General features: G+C 44.3%; 3 protein-coding genes across 8 annotated transcripts; 2 read left to right on the plus strand and 1 right to left on the minus strand.

Moving 5' to 3' along the window:
- tnfrsf9a (tumor necrosis factor receptor superfamily, member 9a) lies at nucleotides 1–5,117 on the plus strand. The gene is made up of 7 exons (XM_056422746.1): nucleotides 1–335; nucleotides 1,466–1,585; nucleotides 1,703–1,840; nucleotides 1,944–2,016; nucleotides 2,119–2,222; nucleotides 2,595–2,756; nucleotides 2,898–5,117. Exons 1-7 carry the CDS (start codon nucleotides 200–202, stop codon nucleotides 3,011–3,013), a joined length of 849 nt encoding a protein of 282 aa, XP_056278721.1. The 5' UTR covers nucleotides 1–199; the 3' UTR covers nucleotides 3,014–5,117.
- Nucleotides 5,118–5,356: 239 nt separating this feature from the next.
- Nucleotides 5,357–20,704, minus strand: ccdc187 (coiled-coil domain containing 187). 6 transcript variants are annotated; one of them, XM_056422733.1, is made up of 14 exons: nucleotides 19,672–19,761; nucleotides 16,888–16,954; nucleotides 16,181–16,291; nucleotides 14,398–14,460; nucleotides 13,935–14,073; nucleotides 13,635–13,725; nucleotides 8,947–9,025; nucleotides 7,106–8,413; nucleotides 6,527–6,654; nucleotides 6,365–6,436; nucleotides 6,146–6,280; nucleotides 5,939–6,033; nucleotides 5,749–5,843; nucleotides 5,357–5,664 (listed from the first exon to the last, which is right to left on the minus strand). In XM_056422733.1, the coding sequence occupies exons 3-14, from the start codon at nucleotides 16,281–16,283 to the stop codon at nucleotides 5,516–5,518; spliced, it is 2,457 nt and encodes an 818-aa protein (XP_056278708.1). In that variant the 5' UTR covers nucleotides 16,284–16,291; nucleotides 16,888–16,954; nucleotides 19,672–19,761; the 3' UTR covers nucleotides 5,357–5,515. The 6 variants fall into 6 exon arrangements, with proteins under 6 accessions (XP_056278708.1, XP_056278706.1, XP_056278709.1 ...); XM_056422731.1 differs by having other exon boundaries at nucleotides 16,181–16,610; nucleotides 16,886–16,954; XM_056422734.1 differs by lacking the exon at nucleotides 19,672–19,761 and adding an exon at nucleotides 17,653–19,325.
- Nucleotides 20,705–24,025: 3,321 nt separating this feature from the next.
- Nucleotides 24,026–25,331, plus strand: LOC130199343 (urotensin-2-like). The gene is made up of 4 exons (XM_056422751.1): nucleotides 24,026–24,180; nucleotides 24,420–24,545; nucleotides 25,041–25,081; nucleotides 25,176–25,331. The coding sequence occupies exons 1-4, from the start codon at nucleotides 24,075–24,077 to the stop codon at nucleotides 25,287–25,289; spliced, it is 387 nt and encodes a 128-aa protein (XP_056278726.1). The 5' UTR covers nucleotides 24,026–24,074; the 3' UTR covers nucleotides 25,290–25,331.
- Nucleotides 25,332–26,727: the final 1,396 nt, after the last annotated feature.

Raw genomic sequence — 26,727 nt, forward strand, 5'->3', positions numbered from 1 at the left:
TTCATTTCCCCACACCATAACGTTACAGCTGAGAGGCTTTCGGGTTAAGAAGAACTATTCATGTGTTTAAGAGTTAAAGCTACAAGTTTCGAGAGAGAGAGAGAAAAGTGCATTTTCTTAAGAATAATTTAGGCACCTGGGATATTTCTGGGATTTGGATTAATACCTCTGGTCTTTCCCGTGGAGAGCAGACGACAACATGGCTGCTCTCTCCTGGGCGGCGGGTCTCTCCCTGCTGCTGCAGGGCTGCGTGTGCAGCGTTGTGCAGACGGACCGAGGCTGCGTGAAGTGGACACAACGCGGGGACAATGTTTGCTGTGAAGCGTGTTATCCCGGTGAGTAACACAAGGGGGTAACGACATCTCTGGGTGTCATACACATTTTCACCGTGGGCCACATCAGCATCATGGCTGCCCTCAAAGGGTTGTAACTGTAACACTGTATAAATAACTCGCAAACATATTGTTCAATAACTCTCTTTGCATTTGGTTATTGTTTATTTGAGTGTAGAAATATTGTACAAAAGAAAATGTCTCTAATATTATAACATAAATGCATTTATTTCGAAACCTTCAAAATAAAAGCATTTTTCTTCCATTTCTTAACCCTTGTGTTGCCTTCGGGGCCAATGACCCCATTCAATCATTTCACCTTCCTGTCGCTCATCGTCAATGATTATTATATTAAATGTTTAACCCTCCTGTTTTATTTACTATACTAACATTTTTTATTGTGAGGTCAATATGACCCCAGCTAAATAAAAATTCCAAAAATTTATTTATTATAATTGTTTCCAAGTTTAAGTGTGAGGTACTTTGTTTTGTTGTGTTTTAAACAAAGAATGAATACATTAAACATTGAATCGGGTCAAATTGGCCAACATGGGTCGTTATATTGAATCGGGTCAATCAAAATCGGGAAAAACACGGTTAAGAAAAGGTGAGCATGTGTCTTTCAAGCCATCAGGGGCCACATAAAATGACGTGGCGGGTCGGTTTCGGGCTGCGGGCCTTATGTTTGACACCTGTGCTCTATGGTTTTGAAATATAAAAAGTGCTGTTTTTTTTATACTTCATATATCATTCATATCCTGGCGCTGATACTGGGGTTTTAAAAAGTCTCACAAATAAAACAGCGCTGTTCTTAATGAACTGCATACATGTATTCATGAAGGGGAAGAAGAAATAGCAAGTTATTCCATAATCAAATCAATATGCACTCTGAGGCGTTGGTGCTTTTTGCCTGTAGAGGTAAAAAGAAAAAAGACAGAAAAAAAGCGCTTTGAGCTCTAATTCTGTGGTGACGTGTAACCAAAAATAGTTTCAATGGTTTTTCAGCTAATACCACAACAAAGACCAACAGCGTGTTTGGTGCAGCTGACGAGGCAAATAACTCGGAGCTGTCGAATACATTTATGTCACAAAGAGCATAGTTGTTCACCTTTAACCTTTGACCTTGTTTGTAGGACACCACCTGGCCCTCGACTGTGGCCCACGCCCGAAAGACCTTTGTATCCCCTGTGAGCCCGGGACATTTTCTGGGAAGTCTAAAAACTACAAGTGTACCAGCTGTACACAGTGTGTAGGTATGTTAGCACATCCGAAAACTCTTTTTTAAAGACTTTCTTTGTCCTACAATCTGATTATTATTATTTATTTATTTATTACAACTCTCTTTCAATATCTTCATATTACATCCCTAGGTGCCCAGGTTTATGTGAAACATTGCACGGCCACGAGCGACACGCAATGCGGCTGCAAAGAGGGGCTCACCTGTGGGGACCGCCGCTGCTCCTTCTGCGTCGAGAGGTGTGACAAAGGTCAGGAACCTGCAGAGAAACGTGAGTACGACTAAAGAAAAGACACACACACACACATACGCGCTCACACATTACATTAACAGGTTAATGTTCTGTGGCAAACCAACCGATGGGTTCTGAACAGGTTCATGCAGAACGTGTCCAGCTGGAACCTTCAATGACCAAAGCCACCAGATGTGTAAACCCTGGAGTACCAAGTGAGATGTTACCTGCTTAGAAAAACAACTGTACACTATCGCGTAGCCATATTTCATTGTCGTTGTGCTGACTGAGTTTTGGTATCTTTTGTTTTCTCCAAGGTGTCCCGATCCAGAACAAATCATCGTGGCCACGGGAGATGCCCTTTCTGACATAACGTGTGCTAATGTCTCAGTCGGCCCGGTGCACAACGTGAAGACACCTGGTAGGACGGGATGCTGCTGCGCTGGAGTTCTTCTTTTAAATAATTTCTTAAAACCCATTTTTATAGAACAGCTTTTAGGTGATGTCGTCCTTTTATGCAGATCTTTGGTTCCCCTAATTTAGTTTGTCTGTTTTTTTAATTAATTCATTATTTATTTTAATTTTATTTTTTACACTTTATATTTGGATCTTACCATTCTATTGGTTTTGCCTTGACTCTCTGTAGAGCACTTTGTAAACTTTGTTTTTAAACAAATAAATAAAGTTATTATTATTATATTAAAATATATATATATTAATATAATAATAATAATATATATATATATACAGTGTATATTAAATGCTATACTTTCTTGCTGTTTTTTTCTGTCAGATCCCACAGAGCAGTCCTGGCCATTGGTCATATCCGTGGTCACCAGTGTCGTGCTGATGGCCTTCGGCGTCATCATCACCATCAGCATCATTATGGCCAAGAAAAGAAAGGCGGGAGAAGAAAAGCCGATCCCAAAGACACCGATAATCAGAACCCCTACAGGTAATTACCCCCGGACTCCACGATGCATTATTAAAAGATTATGTCGACCATATCACATCACCGATTGTGATGGTACGGGATATTTATCACGCCGATCTCATAAAACGAAAAGGAATCTGATCATCTTTCTTTGCGTTATAGATGACGATGACGATGACGATGATCCCAGGACATTGATAGCAGTCGAGTGCAGTTTCCACGAGGCCGAGCAGGAGCAGGGCAGCGGCTCAGAGTCCTCGCAGCAGCTCATCGTGTGAGGGGCTGGAACGCCACACTCAACTTCCTGTTGAACCCTGTGAAGAGAAACAGGATATCCTGAATAAGACGGGGTCCTTATTTGCGATAGCGAGTCGTACGTTTGGAGGACAGCAATGCGTTTACCCCTCTGTCTTTAAAAAAAATGTTTTACCCTGCCCTATTTCTCATTTAATAAGAGTAACCAAAGCTCCTGGGAATAAATGGAGCGGCCCGAGCCAATAGGATATGATTACAGGGATCTGTTGACATAAGCAGAGTGGAAGGGGAATTCTGGATGGGGGAAAAACATCCGTGTGATGACAGCAGACGGCGAAACTGTGTTTTTTCTCTTTCGGTTGAGCTTGAAACGTGTAATATTCCTAACGACTCGCCGTGGAAGGTTTTATTGGATTGAAGTCGACACCAGATCATTAACGACAAAACAGAATCCTGTGACGTCCTTTAGAAACCGAAAAATAGCACAACAAAAAGAACTATTTTCACACAAGTTAACTGAACTTGTGGCCAATGGACTGTGTGAAACAACAATGTTGGTGATGTGGTGAAACGTTTAGTATGTCATACTTAGATAGTTTTTGTGTGTGTTTTGGTTTCTTACCAACATTTAAAGTGTTTCAATGAGTATATAAGAGCTTTGTATGCTCTTGTAAACAAAGCTCTCCTGTTGGAGAGAGAGAGGTGGCACATTGCCTCCTCCTCCCTCCCCAATGTTACCAGGAACTATATGGAAGTTCCTACTTCACTGGTGACTCGTGAAGGGAGTTTCCATTTTTGTTAATAAGTAATGCAATGATATGTTAAGGGGAATCCACGCGACACAATCTCCAAATCTACAGCACCGTGGGCTTTTTAAAATCTTTTTATAAATAGTTGAACACTTGTTAAAGCAAGTCGGGACGTGCCCAGCGGAATAATCATTACGACTAAAGTTCACATGTGATTCGTCATGTGCTGCTCGTAGATGCTTGAGATTCCTACCTTGTGCGTCACCTGGGAGTTAGGCTCAAGGGTCATGTGGGTCATGTGGACTCCCCCCCCCCCCCCCCTCCCCCCCCTCCTGTAGTCGCTCTCTTCCAGCACAGAGGGGGCAGCGACAGCCGACAGTGGAACCTTCTTTTGCAGACGCATGGCGGCCCTTTTCCTTCTGAAATGGAACATGTGATGAATGTGCCGTGTGGGCTTTGGGGTGAACATGTTGCTCCACACCTTGAGTAATGCCTCAGCGAGTGTGTGAGTCATCGTCGGAGCAAAGTGACGACTGACAGAAGACCACAAAGTCCACAGGTGCTGCCTTGAGAAGAGTCACCGCAGTACGGTCGAGAAGAACTGGAGCACTTCATCGGATATTTGATTAAATAGATGCACTTCTGGTTTGTTTGGTATGTAAATGCATCGTTGTGCCTTTTAAATGTATATTTTTTTACAAGATGTGCTTATATACGTGTTCAGCGCTGTCCATGATTACACTGCATTCTGTTACATTGTACATATAGACAACATTTTTTTTTTAAAGCCAATAAAATTGGAATTTTCATTTTTATTTGTTGCCCTTTCATACAGAACAATTTCATTCATAGTGGTCCACTCAGCAGTGGAATACTTCATTTGTAAAAAAAGAAAAACAAGTGTTTTTAAATGTTGGAGTAATATGAACATACAAACATCTTTTGTTAGAAGACGTATTTCTAAATATGCATTAATAATATTAAGTGACACTCGTTTCAAGACTGATGACCCACCTGGTGAAGTAAACACATTTGGACAATAAATGTGATCTGAACTAAATAATTTGAGCTTAAGTTCCACTTACAAGCTTTTTTTATGCTTTTCAACTGAACTCACTCGGCAGAAGGAGCCGGCTCAGGTGTCATGTGACACGACGCCTTCACCTCTGAATAAGGCTAGTAAGTGGATCTTTGATCCCTTTGTGAGATATACACAGTAACATCTACTTTGATGATTGTTGTAAGATGCTTTTCATTAGGAGTCAAACACCTTCATGTGATTGTCATTGGACTATTTTAAACATGGCTGCCAAGCTGCATGGACACACATGTGGCAGACAATCTGAAAGTGGATATCTTCAAGTAGCTCGTCCAAAAACTCATCATTCAGGTTCAAGAGTTATCAAAGTAAATTCAGTTTCTGTCCTTTTGGATGCGGCGTCACTGAGGAGCGTCCACAAGGTCAAACTAAGTGATGAGAGACGACGGATGGACGCTCACTGCTCAACAAAGACAAATAAAAAATACAAATATAATTTAAGAAAGTATTGTGTATCACTAACACTGAAGAATTCAAACAACTTCGACACACCTCCATTTTCCCTTTGAATTAAAAAAAAAAAAAAGGCAAGTGTCATAATTCACATGATCAAGAAATATAAAATGTCATTTCTTCTAAAGTGCTCGTAGGGGTAGCTTTAACCTCAAAGTAATATAGTTAACTGATATTTGGTGGTATTTTATATACACATATGCACTCCGACAGCATCTGTCAAATTATTGTTGCTTGCAGTTTTCCTTCTTCTCTTTGGGTTTCGCCCGTCCCGATTTGTCCGTTTGCCGCTTGGTGGGCGGGATGAAGGTCGCCTCCTCCAGTAGGTTGCGTAAGCCCGCTTGAGGCCTGGGGAGCGACTGACAGGTCGGACCTATATCGAAGGAAATAGGATGTGAGTGTGCACCCATTGGGTTAACGGTGTCATCCTCGGGCTCGACGGTCCCGCTTACGGTACCTGCCGGTCCCCCTCCGAGGCTCTCCGTGCTTTGCCTCCGGGCCTGGAAGGTCGGGTCCAGCTCCTCCGCGATGTTCCTGACGTGCTGGGCGTGTCTGTCGACGCAGAAGACGCAAGTCAGCGTTCAGAGTCGGAGAACGACATTGTGCTCACGGAGGTTCTTCAGGCGCATTCGTGGAGGGACCCATACGGTAGAGTGGCGAAGGGGCTGGGCGGCCGGTTCTCTGGGGAGCAGTCCTCAGCGGGGGAGGGGAGGCCCTCCGAGTCCAGCCTCTCTCGCTGGACCTGCAGAGAAGTGCGCAAAAGGAGGAGAACTCATGTCAGCGCCTTAAAAAAAAAAGAAACGGATTATAAAATCCGGGATATGTACGGTCGAAGGAGTCTCCGACACATTTACCGGTCTGTCTCTCGCGGCCCGCCGGTCGTGATCGCCGACCGCCGCTCGGTGCTCGCGCCACGAGGACGAGCCCTCCAGCTCGCGAGATCTTCGCTTTGCCTTCACTTCCTGCTTCTGCATAAAGCGTGCGATTTCCTGGCGCAACAAACACGGCGATGGATCGTTCCACAGGTGGCTATTAAAACGTGAGCTGCATGTTGATGCATCAGTTCATCGTACCTCATCCTGCGCCACTTGAGCTACTCGGAAGTCTCCCTCTGGGTAGAAACTACATGGAGAGGGGTGGGACTTCTGCAAAAACAAAAAGCATAAAAGTATGAACAAAATGAAACGAGAAGAATCCGTCCTTCTGTCCCGTCTCCTCGTGAATCCCCAAAGTACCCTCCTCCTCCTCTGCCGCCTGTCCTCGTCTTCCTGCAGCTTGTGGGCCAGCTCTTCGTCCTGGAGGACCTGCCGCAGCTCGCCCATGTCCAGGCTCTGCTCGCCTGGCTCTGGCTGCCGCGGCGCTCCTAAGGGCGAGTGGGACGCGTGTCAAAGAAAAAAAGGAACTGACGCACACCATCGGTAACGTAACGAAAAACGAAAATCGGGGCTCAGAAACGGAGGCAGAAACACACAAAGACCGGCGACGTTTGAATCACCCCCGGGAGCCGAGCGGCCGCAGCGTGCGAGGGCATGCTGCTCGGCTTCATCGGGACCCATTCCACTCACTACATCAACACTGGAAGGAGGAAGAGGAGAGTGAACGCACACACACTGAAGATCATTTTCAGGACGACTGGAATTAGAGAGGGAAATGTCCCACGTCAGAAAGAGACCCGGAGTCACCGTCAAAGCCCACACCTGGTCAGATTAGACGACGATTGAGGGAAGAGGAGAGGAGCAGATTTACACGCAGAGGTAGGGAGCGCTGGGAGCGCTGGGAGCGTTCCCTCTGCAGACCGGAGCTGGCTGTGTTACCTGCTGCCACGCGCCTCGACCCAACCCCGCTTGAAGCCCGTCTGCTGCTGCTGAGGCTTTGGGTTCGCCGTGGGGCTCTGGGACAGGGCCTCTCCTCCTCCTCCTCCTCCTCCTCCTCCTCAGAGCTTAACCTTTCTTCGATGGTCTTGTGCCGACACCGGCGTTGGCTCGTTGTCCTCTCGACCCTGGGATCATTCGCATTCCTCTCGTTATCGCTCGTGGGCCGGTGCTCTCTCCACCGGCCGCTGCCTCCCCGTTCTCTCGGAGCGAGACGGGAGTCCCCGCGGGTGACCTCGCACGCGTTTCCATCGCGAGGCGCGTCGTCGCCGTGCCGGTCCCCGTCTTCCCTGTGATCTCTCCCGCCGCTCTCCTGGCATCTCCTCCTCTCCCGGATGTCTCCATGGAAACTGTGCCTGGCGGCGGCGGCTCGGCGGAAAGCCCTCTGATGTGGCTGGGAGTCGCTACGGGAGACCTCTCGCCCGTGGAGCGCCTGGCCGTCTGCGCTTTGAGGCCGGATTTGAAGCGGCGCCCCGCTGCTGCCGAACCTCACGGGCACGCCCCTCTCTCTGAGGACCTGGCCCAGCATCGCCCAGACCCGTGCGGTTTCCCCCTGCTGCCTGAAAGAGCTCCTGGTGTGCTCCTGAAAACGGACGCGTTTGTCTGGGTTCTCCGTGTAGCTCCGGGTCCTCGCCAAGTCGTGACTGCGTTGGCTCCCGTCGTGAATCCTCACAGATTCACTGCGACTAAAGCTGCGCCGTTCTCTTACTTGGTCTGACCTGCAATCTCTATCCTGACCTCTGCTGCTGTGGAAACTCTGAGATACCTCTCTACGGTTCCTTTCCCGATCCAAATTCCTCGGCTTCCTCGTCTCTCGGTCACCGTTTCCATGATGGCTCTCAGTCCATCCTCCTCTCTCCTCCTCTGTGAGGCTGCTGCCAGAGTCAAGGCTCCTGTAGTTTCTTTCTCGCGGCTGATGCAACGGCGCCCGCCGGCGAGGGGGCGCCGTCTTGCGTCTTTCGTTCAGTCTCTGGGAGCCGACGGAGTGCTGTGGTGAATAAAAGGTGTCCGAGTCCTCTGAATCCTGACTCACACACTCCTCCGATTCACCCCTGATGTAATCGGTGTGTCCTTGATTTGACCATGAAGTCGTGTTTTTCTGAGCTAACCCCCGAGGAGAGTCCGCCAGAGGCCCAGTTAAGTCTGCATGGGTGTGAGAGGTAGAGCATTGCCACCTGGTGGTGGGAGACGGGTACTGCGCCTCTCCTTGGTGAAGGCCACCGAGTGTGTGCTGGCGCGGGGATGTGCTGCCTTTAGTAATGCCGAACATGCAAACACAAGAGCAAGGAGGATGGTGAGGCTGTTGGCAGGTACCAACACAGAACTGCAGGTAATTATGAGGCAACGCATCACTTAAAAAAAAAAAAAAAAGCAGCATGTGACTTAGCACAATTTGTTCGACCTTTTATTTGAATGTTTTAGACACAACTAAAGCTTTTGAAATGCAGATAAACGGTGATATCTCAAAGCTAACATTAACATGTTGCATTCAGAACACACACTATGGAGAGAAGAATATACTGTGGTTTGAGCTTTATCTCATGCGGCTGTAATGTGGAGAATGACTTGCATGGAACAATAATAAGCAGGAGCAATGAGGAGAGAGGAGCGGGGCGTGCTCTGGGTTTTGTCCTGCTTTCATGCAAGTGACAAATAAACAAATTCAGTTTAAATAAGCAAACTCCTAAAACGTATCCAAGAGATATAAGTATGTTAGGAATGTTAACTAATGTTGTATAATGCATTGAAATAAAACAAATGCATAAATAAATGAAAAGGCTAACCTTGACGATGGCCCTCCTGCCCTCTGCTGACCCTCGAGAGGCTCTGCGTCTCCTCGTCCTGCATTCGTCTGGCTATTTCCTGTGGAGACAGACGCGCGTTTGCATTATGAAGCATAACGTGAAACCCATTTAGAGCTTAGGCTGAACGAAGATCAGAGAAATGGAGGTCAAATAAGCAAATACACACAACATATATTACTCTTTTCAGGCTTTGAGAAGAATTTCCAGCTAGATTAGAGTGTAATAACTGCCAATGATAACTTTCATTTGGCTCATATTTTAATCAACTAAATTAAGTTATCACAGCAAAGCTAATAATGAAACTAAACTAATTATTTTCTGACACGATAAATACTGTGCAGTGTTCAACCAGCAGGTGGCAGAATAACACTCAACAATCACAACTAAATCTTCAGGAGACTTTTGATGAAGGACTCATATTTGCCGTCATGTTCTTTCCACAATGAACCCAAACTGCTGTCACAGTAAAGGAGTTTTATTTTACTGTATCAGTAAAAGAGCATTTCTAACTACACCGCTTTGTCTGTGGGACCTCACCACACTGCTCGCCATAAACAGCCTCAGTTCCCTTTGATTTGATATATGTGTTGTTAGCTTTCAAGTGACAACATGCAATGTGACGTGGAGCAGACTCTCGACCCCGTTAGCAGTTGACATCGAGAAGAGGATCCATCTTTTTTGACTTTGGTTTATTTTATAAGGGACAGTGCACATTAATAAAAAAACATTTCTGTAAATGTGTCAGAGTTAACCAAGAGGCAGATGTTACAAAACAAACCTCAAAACAGAGATAGGATCACATGCACAAGGTTGATACAACACTGATGCTTTTCAATGGGCGCACAAACTAAACTCATAGTGAGTATCCTCATTCAGGAGACTCTTGGACATCGTCAAGCAACCAACAAGACATGAAACACGGAGGCTCACAAATTCAAAACAAACAAAGCAAATACAATAATCTACATCTGGCACGCCCACGGCGAAGGCGTCATCCGATGCAGAGCCATGTTGGGCGACGCAGTGCCACAATGACGCGATCCGACATCTCCGCTCTGGGTGGCCAAACTAATGACCTCAGACGGGGCCGCGGCGGCGGCCTGGGTGGAAAGTCGGAGGCTCAACAAGAGACTCTCACGCGTTTAATCTCCTCGGGACTCTGGACCGGGAGAAACCCGCCGACAGAAGCAGGTCAACAGAACCGTTTCCTTTGAAGAAACGCCACGTCACTGAGGAGGAATGCCTGCTCTTAATAGAGCTGCTATACTTGACTGCTCTCTGAAGGAGAACCCCCCCCCCCCCCCACACACACACACACACAAAACAAGTCTAGTGCTAATTATGTTCTCTACAAACCAGCAAATTCTACCACTAAATACAATTAAAAATACCTCTGTAGGCTGCATGTGCAACATGAATCATAACTAAAAGCTAACGCAGATACTTTTGTTAAGCAATAGGTGTGTGTGTGTGTGTGTGTGTGTGTGTGTCAGCCACAGGGATCTGGCATTTTAGAAACGCACCGCCTGATGCCTTCTGTTCCTTTATTAAAGACCGAATCTACAGGGAGGCAAATATTTAATCAACACATCTGATCAGCCAGTCGTTAAGGGAAGGTAAGCTAACGGGACTCAGCGCTCGTAAAAGGATTATGACGACCGCACGGGATCAGGTGCGTTATCGTACCATTCGCAGCGTAGCCCATCAGCGCATGTTAACCCGCGAGGTGAATGTCCATTTGGGTCGGAGTGGAGAGGAGACCCCTCGTGTTGGTCGAACCCTAACCCTTGAGCAATGATGAATTACCCACAGTCTCCAAACCTCACATCCACCAAACAAGGCGCTTGTGTAAGCCCGTCCATGGCAGCCTCCTCTCAAAAGAAAACTGCAGGGTAAAGGAAAATATTTCGCTGGAGCAGCCGAGTGCCGCAGACCGCGCCGCAAGGCCAGCTGCGGAGCTTCAGGGCATCGCGGACTCTTTCTTACGCGGCTCAACATTTGCTCAAAAAGCTATTTTTCTTTGTATTTCTATTGGGAGGCCGTCCGATTTCTTCTTTGGAGTAAAACCGATTGTTCAGAAATGCACATGCCTGCTGTAAAAATACTAATAAATGCAGACGTTTTTGAGGGGCGGGGCTTCTGCGTGCACATCGGAACAACGAGGGAGCCGTGATGGATGGGAACCATATGGTTGCTCCGTTGCGTTTGGGTTGTAAAAATAATGTGTTTGCATCTAAAACACGGAGGAGAGATCTAGTTCACAAATCAGGACTCCGGAAAATGGAAAACAAGTGTCAACCAACACAGCATTATCTCGACAACAAGATTATATTATAGGTTTGTATTAAACCTGCCTCTTCTCAAACAACACATGTCGAGTGTGCACATCCAATGTGGCTAATTGTACACACACACGTGTGTGTTCTGTGTTGTTTATCGAGAGGTTGATGGTCCATGTCTGGAATCAACCCCCAGAGGAATTGCTTGAGCCGTCATCCGGATGGGTGGCTGACAGGCCGCATCTCGGTGCAACGGCTGACTTTGCTCATGCGGCCTTCTCTCGGCACGGTGGAGACATCAGAGGCCCAGAGCAGCACTTTGCTGCAACCGCCATTCATTACGGATTCAGTTGGTCTTAAGAGAGAGAGCAAAGTGAAGCGTATGATACTCCCTGACCTGCTGGTAACAGGGAGCTAATTAAATGATACACAAGTATGTCCCAGTTGCCATATAAGACTCGGAGACCCGGCGCTGAATGATAATGTAAAGAATAAAGATAATGCTGGCGCTAGCCGCCGCGGGTTCTAGATTAGGCCCGGTTCTGTCTGCAGTCATGCAGTTTGAGACGCACACAATCATGAATCCATCGACACACAGCAGCTATATTCTGCTTTGTGCACCACCTGACAGATTCTGATAACACATTACAGCATCATCCATAAAAACAGTGGTTTGAGGATGTATTCTAAAAACTACCAACTTTTAACAAACGTTCAGGCCAACAGTGGGTTAGCATTTGGTGCTCGGAAGATGAATCGGTGGTGGAGCATCACTTTCAGTCGATCATAGTCATCATTTGTCCAAGTTTCTGTTTTCTAACTGCTTGAGAAGCGTGTCTCGCTCTGGTTGCTGACAGCAACTTGACACCCACCGGAAAGGATTGGTTCCTCTTTTAAGAGCAAGCTAATATTTAACTTTCCTACCTTCGCGGTCACATTTGTGTCTTCTTATTGGCTGGAACAACTTCTGGTTTAAAGCTAATCTTTCATAAAAAATAAAAAAAAAAGATAAATAGGTGACTTCCATATACAAGTCATCCAAGGGGTCTCTCTCTCTCTCTATTACATCATAGCATATGATGGACTGAGTTTCCTCCCATTGCCTAAAACAAATGGGCAAGTTAAACTTTAAGGAGTTTCTTTGGATTTGGTGCAGTGCACGCTGGCACAGATTCAAGCCCACATGACGGCCTGAATGATGATTGAATAAGGTCTTGACTTTTAAATCTGGCCGATTCTAGTGGAAGATGGTGTGTCGAGCCATTATGATGGAGGTTAGCGTTTTCACCCGCCCCATCTCATCCATATAGCTACTGCTTTATTGTGGTGCACTGTAAAGGAGGATACATTAGCATTGTGTTTGTAGTATTCATGCACAGGTTGACTTGTAACAGAAAAATTAGATGAAATAAAAACATCTTAATGCATCATTTAGGCTTCACTTTTTAGTCGGCCTGTAGACGGCGTGCAAAGTATGGGGTCCATCTATTTAAAGAGCTATAGTAAAGAATAGTAGTTTGACTAGCTGCCTGCTGACTCTATAAATCAGTTTCTTCTCAGACACTGATGGGTGCAGATTTCCCATTGAAAAGATTTATCATATTGAGGTGGGTGGCAAGTGAATCATTGACAAGTAGGTGCAAATTCATGCGGTGTCATAACTGACCTTTACACTTGGTTATACTGACCAAAGCATTTAAACTTGAACAATTATGCATAAAACCAACTGGAGCATGTATTCATCGTTTAGTCTAACCTCTGCAGACATGCGTCGAGTGTAGACGGAGGAGCTGCATTATTCTTCGTAAGCCGGAGGGCGTACTGACAAAATGTACTGTGAAGAATCCAAAAGATAACGATTGTAACCCATAGATATGCCCATAAACTAGGTGTGACGGGCAAAAGCTCTACAACGCTGTAAAGGGGTTGTAATTATCTGTTATCTCATCACATATTTATTGAATCCTTTATTGCCTTTGTACAAGCCTTGGAAAGAAAGAAGTAAAGTAGTACATGCAAGAAAAACATCGAATGTCGTTTAAACAATTGGATTTGGCTGGAAAAACATAGACGCCAATTAAGATAATTAAGAGCTTCAGGAATAAAAAGCAAATTAGCCCTCTTTGTATAATCCCTAGACATGAAAAACGCTTTTATCAGTTGCAAAGAAACTTCAGGAAGTGAACGACCAAGCGCTGTGACCGCTCGTCGCTTTACCACGCCGAGTATAAACAAAGCGTAACTCCGGTCAATGCTACCCTTAGCACAGATTAAATGTCCACATGGAAAGTGGAATCGTCTTTTTAAGAGAGTTGCTAGATATTTATTAGAGAAATGCGAATCAAATGCTGACAGACTTAAAATCACTTTACGGCAGTTTGTACTCGCCTCATCTTCCTGCTCCCTCCTCCGGGTCTCTTCAGCACCACGCTGGATCTCGTCCTGAATTATACGGGCGTACTCAAAGTCGTCCATCTCTCTACAGTCAGGGAGGAGAAAGACGGATCACACTTATGACACAACTACAAACACGTCACACAACAATGTAAAATGAGAATATAAATCTGTTTAGTAAATCTATACAGAGCAGGGTCAGGGTATATGCAGGACGTGAGAACACACACATCCGAATAGTGCAGCAGTGTGAGCTTCGTGACTGTTGAATGTTGGGGGGCAGAAGCCACCTACAGTTGTCTGGAGGCCTGTCGGAGGAGGGTGCTCTGCTGGGCTCGCTCCTCTTCCTCCTCATCCTGCAGTCTTTTTGCTACACGGATGTCATTCTGCACCAGCTGGTTCTTCTGGACGTTGGTGCTATAGTATTGCTCGACTATAAAGGCAGAGAAAAAAGGCTCAATGAGATCAACAAATATATATATATTTTTTTAAATACCAGTCACTTTGTTTACTGTGCTAAATTCCAAAGATATAAACAAAACTGCTACAAGTAACATCTTGGTAAAAAAATGTTTATCGTAACTACTTTTGGTTTCCTTGGTAAGCCTTTTACTCGAGGATTTTTTATTGTAAATCTGTAATTCAGGCTATATCAATAGCTGCCAAGTATAAAGTAGTGATTCACTAAGAGACCGGGGAGCAGCCCACATAACACAGATTACGACACCTTCATGCCGTGTGCAGCTGTGCTACTCACTCTCCTGCTCCTGCAGGTTGTGGGCCAACGCTCCGTCCTCCAGCACAGCGAAACACTGGCACACTGAAACACAGGAAAGCAACACCTCAGTATCATGCTAAATGTTACAAGTGGACACTTTCTACAACCAGAACCACTGTTGAGCCCTTGGGCAGCTTGAAATGAGACATTATTCTGGCTCAGCCCATTGTCGGAAGGGAAACGACAGGATAAAAGTGCTGCGTGTCATTATGGCCGTTTGACAGACAAACGGTCAGAGGAGTTCGGGAAAAACATCTACCACTCTGGTGTGAATTACCTGTTAAATATTTTTAAAAGCCTTATAAAATCCCAATCATGACAGGGTGCCCGTGTTCTAGAAAGACACAATGTGTACCGTCCTCCCAAAGTCACTGGGTTTAGTAGCGACAGAGGAACAGGTCCCACCGCATTCCTACACAAGTATGAATGTAACTTTCTCCATTTGTGTGCGCGTGTGTGTGTGTGTATGCATAAGGTGTAATCCTCAAATTGCAGTTGCAATGATCTCAAAAGAGAAGGTACATGATTTTAAATTCACTAGTGTGCTCACCATGAAGTTAAGGACCTCCTACCTGCAACCATTTCCACTGTGACGCCAGTGCTGATGGTATGTCGAGTGGAATCTGTAAGGATGTCGTAAATCCCAAAGCTTCAGCTAAAAGCTCTCGTCTGGACACCAACTCTGTGGCAAACGGAGCCCCCGCCCCCCCGTGATCCCATAGTCTCACCACCTGCTGCTGGATACGGTAATAACAGATCGGTTTCATGCCATTAACGCGAGCTTAAAGTCTAGCCACGTTCCGTTTTGTGAGAAAGCGGACGAAAGACAGAGACTTAAATATAGACGGAAATGTTCCCAAACATGTGAAGCCGAAAAGGGAAAGTCGGCATTCAGCAAGACGGTTAATTGCCGTGTGTTGACCAGAGCTCATTTTAAGACTCTGGTAATAATGTGGCGAATGCCCACAGCTTGGCATGACTCTCTGGTCTGCAACACTGGGTTTAATAGCTTGAGCATCTGTGGAATGCTATTCTCATCTATGGCCATACTGCGCGTTTACAGTGGTCCTAAGCGAACCTTGATGGCGTCTTAGTGCCGGAGCGCACGGGCGTTTAGAGTCTGTCATACAAACTCAGAGAGTGCTCGGGTGAAAATAAACAGACAGTCGGCAGCGGCGCTTCAGCCAAACCGTTTTTCTCCACTGCCTCCATCTTTGCAGACACGCGGCCAACTCGGTGACCAGAAAAGAAACGGCTTCGCCGGATCACCGACTTTCATCCAGGGGATTTAAATGCTTCCGAATGCCAGGGGGAGGACAGAGAACAGTGTTTAAGAAGGGATGTAGCTCAATGCAGAGGGCAAAGCCTCCGGCCTGAGCCAGAGGCACCGCCAATTAAAAAACACCTGTCATCCCACTAACCCCCTGAACGGCAGTCAGGGCCACTTCAGTGGAGACAAAGGCCCCATTTACATCCATGTGCTTAATGCTTAGGAGACTCAAGTATTGGGTTTATGAGGAGAGTTGACACACATAAATGCGATATGTTGTCGAGAATAACCCATTTAACAACTGGAACCAGTATCGGCTATACTGTGCGTGTAAATCTGTCCGGCGCTGTTGGCGCCGTTAAGGACTCAAAGCCAAGACATTTATTCTCAGTTTGTTTGGTCAAGGATTCAATTGTGCTCGTTTATCTCCTTGTCAGATTAAGGACACGTGAATGAACAAACAGCAAGCAAAGACCCTGGAAGTTTACTTACTAGCTGGAGATTCGCTGGATGGTGTCATGGGTGACGAGAACGAATGGGTGGCCTCAAGATTCATTGTCAGAGGGACATCGAGCCTACAGACCGCTGTAACCATCTGTGTGGCTAGTTGAAAACACACGGAACGTCAAGCATTGGACCCATCCATAACATCGCAGACTGCTTTAGTGTTCACCATGTCGCTAGGACAACTAGACATGTTCATTTAATCTAAAGACGCATACATTCCCCAATGACCCATCATGTCACTGTTTCCCATTCATACTCTTCTACACAGAGTCCTCTTTTCTTCTTCTTATTGCAGTAGCTTATGTGAACTACAAGAGCCAGCTCGAACAATGCAATGTTCAATGTCAACACTTATAGAACTGCTTCCGAGTTGATGTAACAAGCCAGACAGAGGATAGCTCCTCTCCGTCCAATTCTGTAAATAGAAAAATGAGAGAAAAAAAACAGCTTCTGAAACATTCTTGTGGTAAAATGAAGTCACACTGTATTCTCTAAATCCTAAAAAGAAGGAGGGAAAAAAAACAACGTTCTTGCTGAGAATAACTCTTGGGCTATGATTTAGTCTCCAGGGTCCCAGCAGTCAAAGTTCATAGAGAGCTAAGCCGTCTGAAGGGTCTGTTCACCCCATAAATGACCACATAATACACTGGGAGTTAACCCATACCAAGACAGACACGCATTACAACTTACACCTGTCGTGGAGCTTAAGAGACGATCTGCTAAATGGATCTCCAACCCGTCCTTATGTGTCCAGTCTGTCTATGAGAAGGAGAGAATAAGTCGAACGTTGGGTTTTTATCCAGGATAAATTGACTGTTCAAAACACAAGCTTACTCTTAAGTCCAACTCGGAAAGCAAAACGAAAGAAAGGAGGGAAAGATCGAGGAAAAGGACAGTCTCGTCTGTGTGTGTGTGTGTGTGTGTGTGTGTGCGTGCGCACACATATGGGTGAGGGCGTGTCTGCATTGCGGGTTAACTTGTTTTTCCAACCTCCTTTAAAACTACTGTCACATTACCCTCATAGGGGAGGGACCAGACAGCTGTGTTATTACAACTGCTAAACAGGTTCTGATGGACAGGGTGTTCAGAGAGAGTTCAGGTCGAGTGAGTTAAAAAAGAAAATTCTACTCACCCCCCTCTCTATATAAGCTTCTTAATAAGGGCACTGGAGGTACCCAGCGAGTCCGTGTCAGTTTCCGAAGAGGATAGAAAATCCAGGATCCCGCAGACAACAGAAATTGGCTTTGGCGTTTGAACACCAGAGGCTAAGATCCACCGAGAGGTACGAATGTAAAGAGTGCATTCAACACGAATAAAGGCGACAGGGTTGTCACGATACCACCATTACAACTTCGATGCGATACCTGCCAAAAATATAATACCCGGTACCACGATTCGATACCACAAATACGATACTGCTATATTTATCTAGAATAGTAATAAATAAAATCACTCACAGATCACTCGCCACGAGTGCCGTCTCTTGCACGAGTGAGCGCTGGGAGGCCCCGCCCCCTTGCAGTCAGTAGGGTGGCACAGTGAGTGTGCTCTGATCACGCGCTATTTTAATGAAGTATCGATACTACAGATGTGCAAAATGGTATCGTTTTTAACGTGCAAGTACCGCAGTAACTTTTTAGTATCGAGACACCGTGCAACATTAATAGGCTATATAAGAATTCAAAATCTGTCCAGCAACCCACTGCATCCCCCAGTAGAATGTGGGCAGACAGTCTCTGCAGTGAAACTGTGGGAGAAGGGGATATTATTATTATGACCAGGAAACCAAGAACTGCCTGACCTCAAAGCCTAAACAGTGAAAACAAAAGGAATTATTTCCCATTTGAATACCTCTTGATCTCTACAAATATTCCATGTTACTGGTCGTCCAAAATATCTATATTTTGCCGACGTAACAAAATCTCAGTTGAATGCAGGTACTTTGTATTTTAGCACTACTCCAACCCACATTAGAGAACGGACAACCAATCATTCTGAATAAAATGATGCAGATCATCTCAGGCATCCAGCTTGAGGGAACAGCCAATCAAATACTGACAGAGATACGTCTCTTTCATGTTCGCAGCTACTTGGATAGCAGCAGTGGCAAGTGCCTGCAAAACCAAAGAAAGCGGAGAAAGAAGAAAATGACACGGGTGCTATTTTCAGCCAAAATCCTCCACCCACCCACCCACCAACCTCTTTCCTTCTCTGCTCTGTTCTGTTAACGAGCTTGCCACTTCATGCACAACGTATTACCAATAAGTGTCTTTCCATCCAACAACTCTGTGCTGAGTTAGTAAACTATTCAAACTGGGTGAAACTCATGGAGAACAAAGAGCGGTGAGGGGGTAATGGGACTCTGGGTCAGTTGCTGAGAGTGAAATTAGGAGGAGGGGGCAGGCAGAAATTCCTCTGAGAGCTGCATTCCCCCTGCACATCAGGCTATATCTGGAGCAGCAAGAGGAGGGACAAAACAGGAACTGATAAGGGAGGCCACGAAAATGGAGATCGTTGACTCGGCTGAGTGAGTCTCTCGGAGTGAGAGAAAAGTGAAATGTGGGGACACGGGAATTACGGACCGTGAAGCGTAAACACTCACAATGGTGGGCTAAGCAAAAAACCCCAGTGCCTCAGAGGTACAACAGCACAGTAGGACAAATCGGCCTGGTGAAAGCAGATTAAGAGCGTACAAAATTTTACACAGATAGACATCTGATTTACATGCTCCTATTGTCTCAACGAGCAGTTTATTGCTGCCGTTACTGGCTTTGTTTGGGCACTGGCCCCTTCTCAATTAAGCATACAAATGCAAAGTTGCACAGTGTGCCCTTTGTGCATGGAGACAAAAGTAGAGTGCTGAATTATCTCCGTTGATAAAACACTCATTCATTAGCGTGGCATTGCCAAAGACGAGTCAACGGTCGACATCCAGGCCCCAGCCTCGACATTCCTTACCTGGGACTGTTTTCAGACTCGCGTGCAAACGGATACAAATATTTGGTTCATAAGAACAGCATTTCTATTCGGTTTCTATCCTGTTTTTGTGCATGCGAAATAACATTTCCCAAATCCCGTGCCTTATCTGCACCCAGCACAGCCGACTTGTTCACGATGAGGTCCATCTCCGCTGCATGCAGTCAAAACACAGAAAAAAAGCTGCCGTTTGGTGCCGTGAGCATTTATTTATAGTGCAAAAAGAGACGATAGGACGTTGTCAAATGTCTTAATCTTTCGAAAGCATGCAGCAGACAAGTAAATCCTTCTTATTAGCTCTGCTGAAGAGTCCATGAATTAAACACTGCATCTCTACTGGCTCCAGATCTGCAGTTCAGTCGCCGACCCTGACCTCTGGTCTCCCCGAGGGGGCTAAACGAAAACAACTTTTCTCCACGACAGACCATGAACCATTGTGCACAAACTTTCCATACTCAAAGTTTCTATACAATGGAGCCAGTGTGAGAGTATGATCTTACCTTCTTGGACACGTGGAAGATTGGACTGGTCAATTTCCAGCTCTGCCATCATTGTCCCCGTGTTGTCACAGCCTCATGGTGATACAGAAGACCCTGACACCAGAAAGAGAATTTGTTTTTCATCTGGCTAAGGGAACTGGGGATTAAAAGGCAATTGGTACACACCAGAACTAGAATGGGCACTCGGTAGAGCGCATACCTTCGCATATCACAAGATTGGGCATTGAATTATGAACATGGACAATCAAATGGTCCCGGATAATAACCAATCATCCACCAAAGATCGATCCCAAAATCTAGTCAATTGGTCCCCGGATAATAAACAATCATCCCAAAATCTAATCAACTGGTCCCCGGATAATAAACAAATAAATAAATAAATAAATAATAAATAAACCTCAAAGCTAACGACACTAGAGACATTTGCTTAGCATTAGTGAAAGGTAAAACACACACACCTGGTTTCTCTCAGTGGGTGTCAATGCAAAACAAAAAAAGTTAATTACTAATCATACTCAGCAGACAGTATTTGCTGACAGCAACCAAGCTAACGCCAGCAGTGTTGCTGTTGACAGCAACGTTCAGCAAACTATAAATTAAAACAGTGTTACGTCTGCAGTCCGCCACTTGTTTGTCGAGGAAAAGCAACAAATAGGAACCAGACTAACACTGGAAGAGTCCATGTTGTATAACATACCTGTTCCCAGCACGCTGCCGCACACACAGGCTCCAGGGTGTCGCGTGCACGCGCAGCCTCTTCAACAAGTACCAAACAATTGAGCCAAGTGTCAACTTTACGCGCTCCGTCGCACTTTCCCCTCCAGTCCTCTCTTTCCTCGCTTTTCTTTCCGCGTCTTCTTCAATTCATCCACAAATGTCACGAACGCGCTTGGCCGTTTTTCTAACGCCTGTACTTTCGGTGTGAATAGTAGACGAAACCTCCGTCGGTGTGTCGGCTGAATGAAACAAAGCCCCGGACGTCAACTCGTGATGGGAAGCAAGGGTGGACAAACTTAACCCGCGGTCTGTCGCTCCGGCTGCCTCTGCGCGGCTCCTGTTCAGCGGCATTTGGGAAGGGGCGTTCAATGGCTGATGCCTTCAGGTGCTCCTTCAAGCTCAGACATATCTACACCGGTCACGATGTCGTCCAAAAGAAATGACAAGTTGCCTTATTTTGCTTGCGGTTTTGCTTTTTTTTCTTCACACATTTTGTAACGGAGATGGAGCAGTGCAAAGATACATCTGATAATCGGGGTTAAAACCGACTCGGGTAAAAAATAAGAAGAAAAGGTTCGACTACGGATTAGGCAGCGTAAAGAGAAGGCCCACTGTCCTGCAACGCAACAGTAGACTTTCACCTTCAATTATCACACCCATCCTACACAATCTTGCCGACAACATGCCTGCAACTCGAATATCATGCAAACCAACGCAGCAACTTGTGCGTGTGCTCACTGAATTGCACTTTTTTCGAACAGTTATTGAAGGCAACTCTCAACCAGCCGGTTGTTCTTATTACACACTCTTCTGGCGTTTGTGTCCGTCTTTTTTATTATTTTAATAAACTACAATTTTAAAAGTGCAAATAATATTGGGGAGAAAACCGCAAAGTAACTATTTTGGCAACCACAAGTGTAAAGCACATTTTATATTACATTATATATCATTTAGCTGGCTCTTATTCAAAACGACGTACACTAAGTGCATTCAACCATAAGTACAAACTCAGAACAAGATCAATAAAGTAACATTTCTTCAAGAATGATGTGGCAAAACATGTCAGTGGACTCCAGAGAAAATATCAAATGTTCTTCTAGTGTGCATCTACATCTTTTAGATTGAGAGGGAACTAATTGATTAAATCAAGTAGGCAGGAAACTATCTTGGAAAGTATAATGCACATGTAAAAAATAATACAACAATTCCCATTTCTCAAGATCATACGCTTTATTTTTCCAAAAGTGAATGTAAATGTCAGCAATGAAGATCATGTGTAGCCTGTAGGGCATTTTAGGGTTTGAAGGCTGCAGATTTTGTGATTCAATTTGGACTTTGTCAATTTGAGATTATTTAAATAATCTTAAAATAAGTAGGGTAAAGCAGACAAGTGTCTACGAAGGGTTTCCCCCTCAAAACTACACTCAGAAGGTTAGAATGGAGGCAAATTAGCTGAACATCTGTAAGTAGATCTATTATAAGCGATTGTAATTGCTTTTCTAGACGTAATGTTGCCCTCTACTGGCTGAACACACTTCAGTCAGATTTCCCGAATATTGTCAACAAGCCATAAGAACCTGTCATGTCCCAGAGCTTAGACTAGTACGGCTGTTGGATGTGACATGTGGCTTCAAGAGCTATGACGATCAGCAGATCTAAACTATAATTTTATATGGATATGTTTATCAATCAGGTATTTTCAGTTATAATGTGAAATCGCAGGTTGATAAATCAAACACTGAATCACAACTGAATCATGTGTACATGGTTATAGTTCAGTGGTGAAGCTAATTATAATTTTTCATCAATGGAACCGTCCGATTCTGCTGTGACTAGATGTACAAACAATTCAGAAATATAGTTTTTTTCTGTTTTTACTTGTACATTTAACTACAAAACTGTAGGGATTTATTTTTTATGGCAAACAAACGATACACTTAGAACATAGAACACATTGCATATCTATTTTAAACCACCCATCAGGTGAGCTAATGCAAACCAAGCACCATTTTGGCCACAACGTTCAACCATTTGGATGTCAATGCGGCATCATTCTACACTCTAAATGTGTTTATGAGTTAATAAGTTTGTTATATTTGGCACTACCTTTGCTCCATCAGCATATTTTACTGCAAATGCTCGTTCTCATTCATGTTTAACATTTTGAAAGCAGGACATGACATATTTCTCAATTAAGATATTTTTATATCGAGACTTCATGGTGTTTCGAAAGCAAAATGGACACTTTTCTTGAGATTCATACATTATAAGTTGGAGAGCAAAGTGGCATTAACAGTAAACCAATTCTAAGATGAGCTGCAACGGATCAAAAAGCAGCATCACAGATGGAGTTACATATCAAGTATTGTTGTTGACATCTGGACCATTCACCGTAAAACAAAGTTTAGAGGCTAAACTTAACTCTGCGTGTATTTGTTAATAAATCCTATTTAGAAACACTTATATTATTTGAATACTTTTCCTGATATATTAAAATAAATTAGTTACTTCCTGTACATGAAGGACATCTAGAATCCTCATAACATTGTAAAAAGAGGACCCCATATACAGCGAGATAAACCGCAAGCATGGAGGAGACTCCATTTAGTTTAGAGCCTTGAATAAACTGTGATTGGCCACGGGGCCTTGACTAATACAGAATATAAATTCTAATAGCTTTTTATGGTATAAAGCAACACCTAATGGAGTGTCTGGCCTTCTGGCCATAAAACGAAATGTCACTGTCGCTCCGTCGATCCTCATTATCATACAAGACACTTAACATTGACGTCACACTTCTAATAAATATACAAATTACATTCAGAGGTGCAAAATATGACTGTTTAGTTGCTATCTCCACCTGTTCCAGGTCTCCATTGACAGGAAAAGATTTCTGACTCTGTCCATCTATGCTGGACGTTCTAATAAAGTTGCGATTTACTGCATGACTAAGAGGAAGTGAACGCACAAGTTTACCATCTTACCAGAACAAGTCCTTTTAAATATTATGCACGTGTCAATCTGATTCAATGACCCATAGGACATTAAAACGTCAGATGACGTATAGGCTCCGAGGCCGACAACATTTTAGCCTTTCTATTGAACCAGTCTCTGCAAGTAATTATGCCATTTTTATTAGGAATTATTACTGCATTGTATGCAGCTCAAATTGTGGAGCTTTTTCCTCCTGTGTGCTTTGATTAAAGAGGAAGATTCAAATGGTACTCGAGTTTAATGAGCTCGTAGCATGAAAGCATTCGTCATTTGGCTGCCCCGTTACTCCACCTGCTCCCCTATGGGGTATTGGTGAGCATGACATCTGAAACACCTGCTTCAATCCCATTTACAAAGACAGTAAAACAGTCAAGCAAGCTGAAGAGCTGGTAAAACATGAGTGTGACCTTGAGGCTATTGGCCACGGCACCATAATTCACCTGTGACTGCCTGTTGATTTATCACACTTAGAACGGAAGGGACTATGGATATTGCTGATGGCTGTTTTGGCTGGCAAAAGTGTGCGCCTGCTGCGTGGCATGCAAGTGTGTGTGTGTGTGCGTGTGTGTGTAATGGGGGGGGGATAGGCAACAGCTGGAAGTATATAACCCAGTTGGGACCAACAGAGCATCTACAAGTCTTTTTTCCACCTGAGGAATCAGAGACACTTCCAACAACAGAGTCCTGTAGTGATGAAGTGTAACCATCTCCTGTCTTGGGCCTTTTTGCTCGTGGCCTCCGGTCCACTGCTGGCCCACCCCATCACAGAATCTGCGGAGATGCCCTATCCAGGACCCGGTGAGTGGAAACCTATATCTCCTATGTGGCTGTTATTCACAGAAATGCACTTATTCAGCAACTTGATTACCATTTTTAGTAATAAAACATACTATGTCATCAAAAAAGTTAAACGTGTTTACCATTGAGCATAAACTTGACCCATTCCTGAAATAAAAGTTTTGAAAAAGTACATCCTGTGAATCTTTGCCCGTCAGTTGTGTGTTACCAGCTTTGTGTGGTCGTTCTTTTATTCCTAGAATCAGTCGAGGACGGAGGAGTCGGCGCTCTCGATGATCAGTCTCTTTCCGAGCAAACCTTCCCTTCCCGGGATGGTGCTGGTCTCAGATATTCCACTCTGATATCTGGGGAGTACACCAAAGACGGTAAGAAACACACACACACACACACACACTCGGCTCATTTTGCATTAAAGTGCTGATGCTCACTGCAGACACTTTTATCCAGGGAATTTTGTTGTTTTTGCAGAAACATTGTGCTACAAATTTGAACTGATACACACAAGTATACCCGTGTCACCATTTTTCTTTGGTTGGATACAAAGCGGCACAACTGGGGAACCAGGCAGTTGGAGGTATTGATCAGGACCGGGTAGTTGTAGTTGTTGATGGAGTTGCTTTAGCCAACAGTTTGACATGCACAGAAACATATGGCTCATACAAACACCTGTCAAACAAAAGAACTGTTGCGCCCAACTCAAATGTATTTTTAGAGAATAACTGCTGCAGACCTGAAGATTACACAGCTAGCAATGAGGTCGTCAACAAGGAAATGGATTTGTTTCAGCCCTGTGCTTTCCAATGCAAGCTGTCATGAGTTATCTCGAATATCAGACTAACCTCATCCTGTATTTCTCTCAGGTGTCAGAGCAGGCCTGCTTCCCAGGGGGATGACAAGAGAGGTGGGGCTTTCTACCAATGTAATGCCTTAAACAGCAAAGAACACATAAGCTGTCGATAACATGTTTATCACTGCTGCTTTATCCTGTGTTCCAGGTCCTATTGGAGAAACAAAGTCTCCTAAATCCTTTCAGCCGTGTGTTGGGCATCCGGAAACAGTTCAGGAAGCGAGCGGGGAATTCTGAGTGTTTCTGGAAGTACTGTGTCTAAAACAGTCTACGTTATGCGACACACGAGAGGCGGGGCTTGCACTACAACTGAAATCACTATCTTTCACTCACATAATAAGTACAGTACATGCAGACAAAATAAGAAACACCATGCATGTACTCACACATATACACTCACATACATCATATGTCAGTATTTGTTCACAAAAAGAATAAAGTCATAGGTACGTTTGAGATCAATTGTTTGGGGACTTTAAGACGATTTATTGAAAGGACTTGTATGTTGTGTTTAACTATATTTACGTGCACACATTTGTTAAAAGTCCCTGGTTGTCTGATATGTGACCACATGTCTTTTAAATGTGGAAGTAAAAGGTGATGCAGCACTGTTTGTTGAACAAAATAAAAACTATTATGAATACTGTCTCTGCTAATTGTTCTTTCTTGAAAAAAAGGGTGTTGGTGCAAAACATACTGGCACAAAATGACGGAGCAAACGTTGTCCTCGAGTTTTCTTCATTTTCTCCTTTTTTTATTATTTTACAGCAGAAAGAATATAAAGCATTCAGAAAACATCTTCCATATTTTAAGGGCAATTCAAAAACGTTTTGCATGGCTTCAGCAGCTGAAATATCTTTTTTTTCCTCTTTTTTTCATTTTTTAAACATATCCATCGAGTCAGTGACGCTTGTACATGCACAATTACAAAAATAAAACTTACAAACAAGAGAGGGGAAGAAAAAGGAGGAAAGCAAAACACATTAGGAGAACCGAGAGGAGATGAAACTTTCAAGGGTTGGGGGTCGGGAGCCGAGAAAAATTGGGTCACGTAACGAGGAAAGACAGAGAGAAAGACAGCTATAGAGGAGAGGAAAATAGATCTAACACTAGTTCACATGCAAAGTGTCGAGGACCCAGAACTTTCTATCAAAGCAGGGTCTTTTTTCTTCTTCTTGGTTTGGAATTGATGAAAACGTGCAGTTCGGTAAAGGGTGCCATATAATTGCTGTCCATAAACTACTGAATGCTTGTCTTGCAATACTGGCATTTGCATAAGAGTAAGTCGACTACATGTGTCCAATCATTTAAAACTTCACTAGGTCTATAGGTCTCCACAAAATAGTTCTTTATTGCTCTGTGTCCACAAGTGGAATATGTTGTAAAACTGATTCTGTTGTGTTGTCCTGATGTGCCTACCTTTCTCTGGTTTGGGTGCTTGGGAAAAAAAAAAGAAGAGGAGGAAAGGCAGATTCCCAGGTCAATCCACAGAAATTGATAATACTGTATGAAGAGTGCCCACCAGCTAACCTGTCATCCCATTCATAAATGGCAGTAAAAAACAAGATTTGCAGGTGAACTTTTCACATAGCTACAATCTTAATCTTAAATACCCTCTGCATTGTGTCACTTAAATATAAATTAAAGGCCTAGAGAACCGGCCACAATTATAGTATGATTTGACAGGCTCCTGTGACAGA

This window comes from Pseudoliparis swirei, chromosome 9 (assembly GCF_029220125.1).
Source record: "Pseudoliparis swirei isolate HS2019 ecotype Mariana Trench chromosome 9, NWPU_hadal_v1, whole genome shotgun sequence".
NCBI classification, from domain to species: domain Eukaryota; kingdom Metazoa; phylum Chordata; class Actinopteri; order Perciformes; family Liparidae; genus Pseudoliparis; species Pseudoliparis swirei.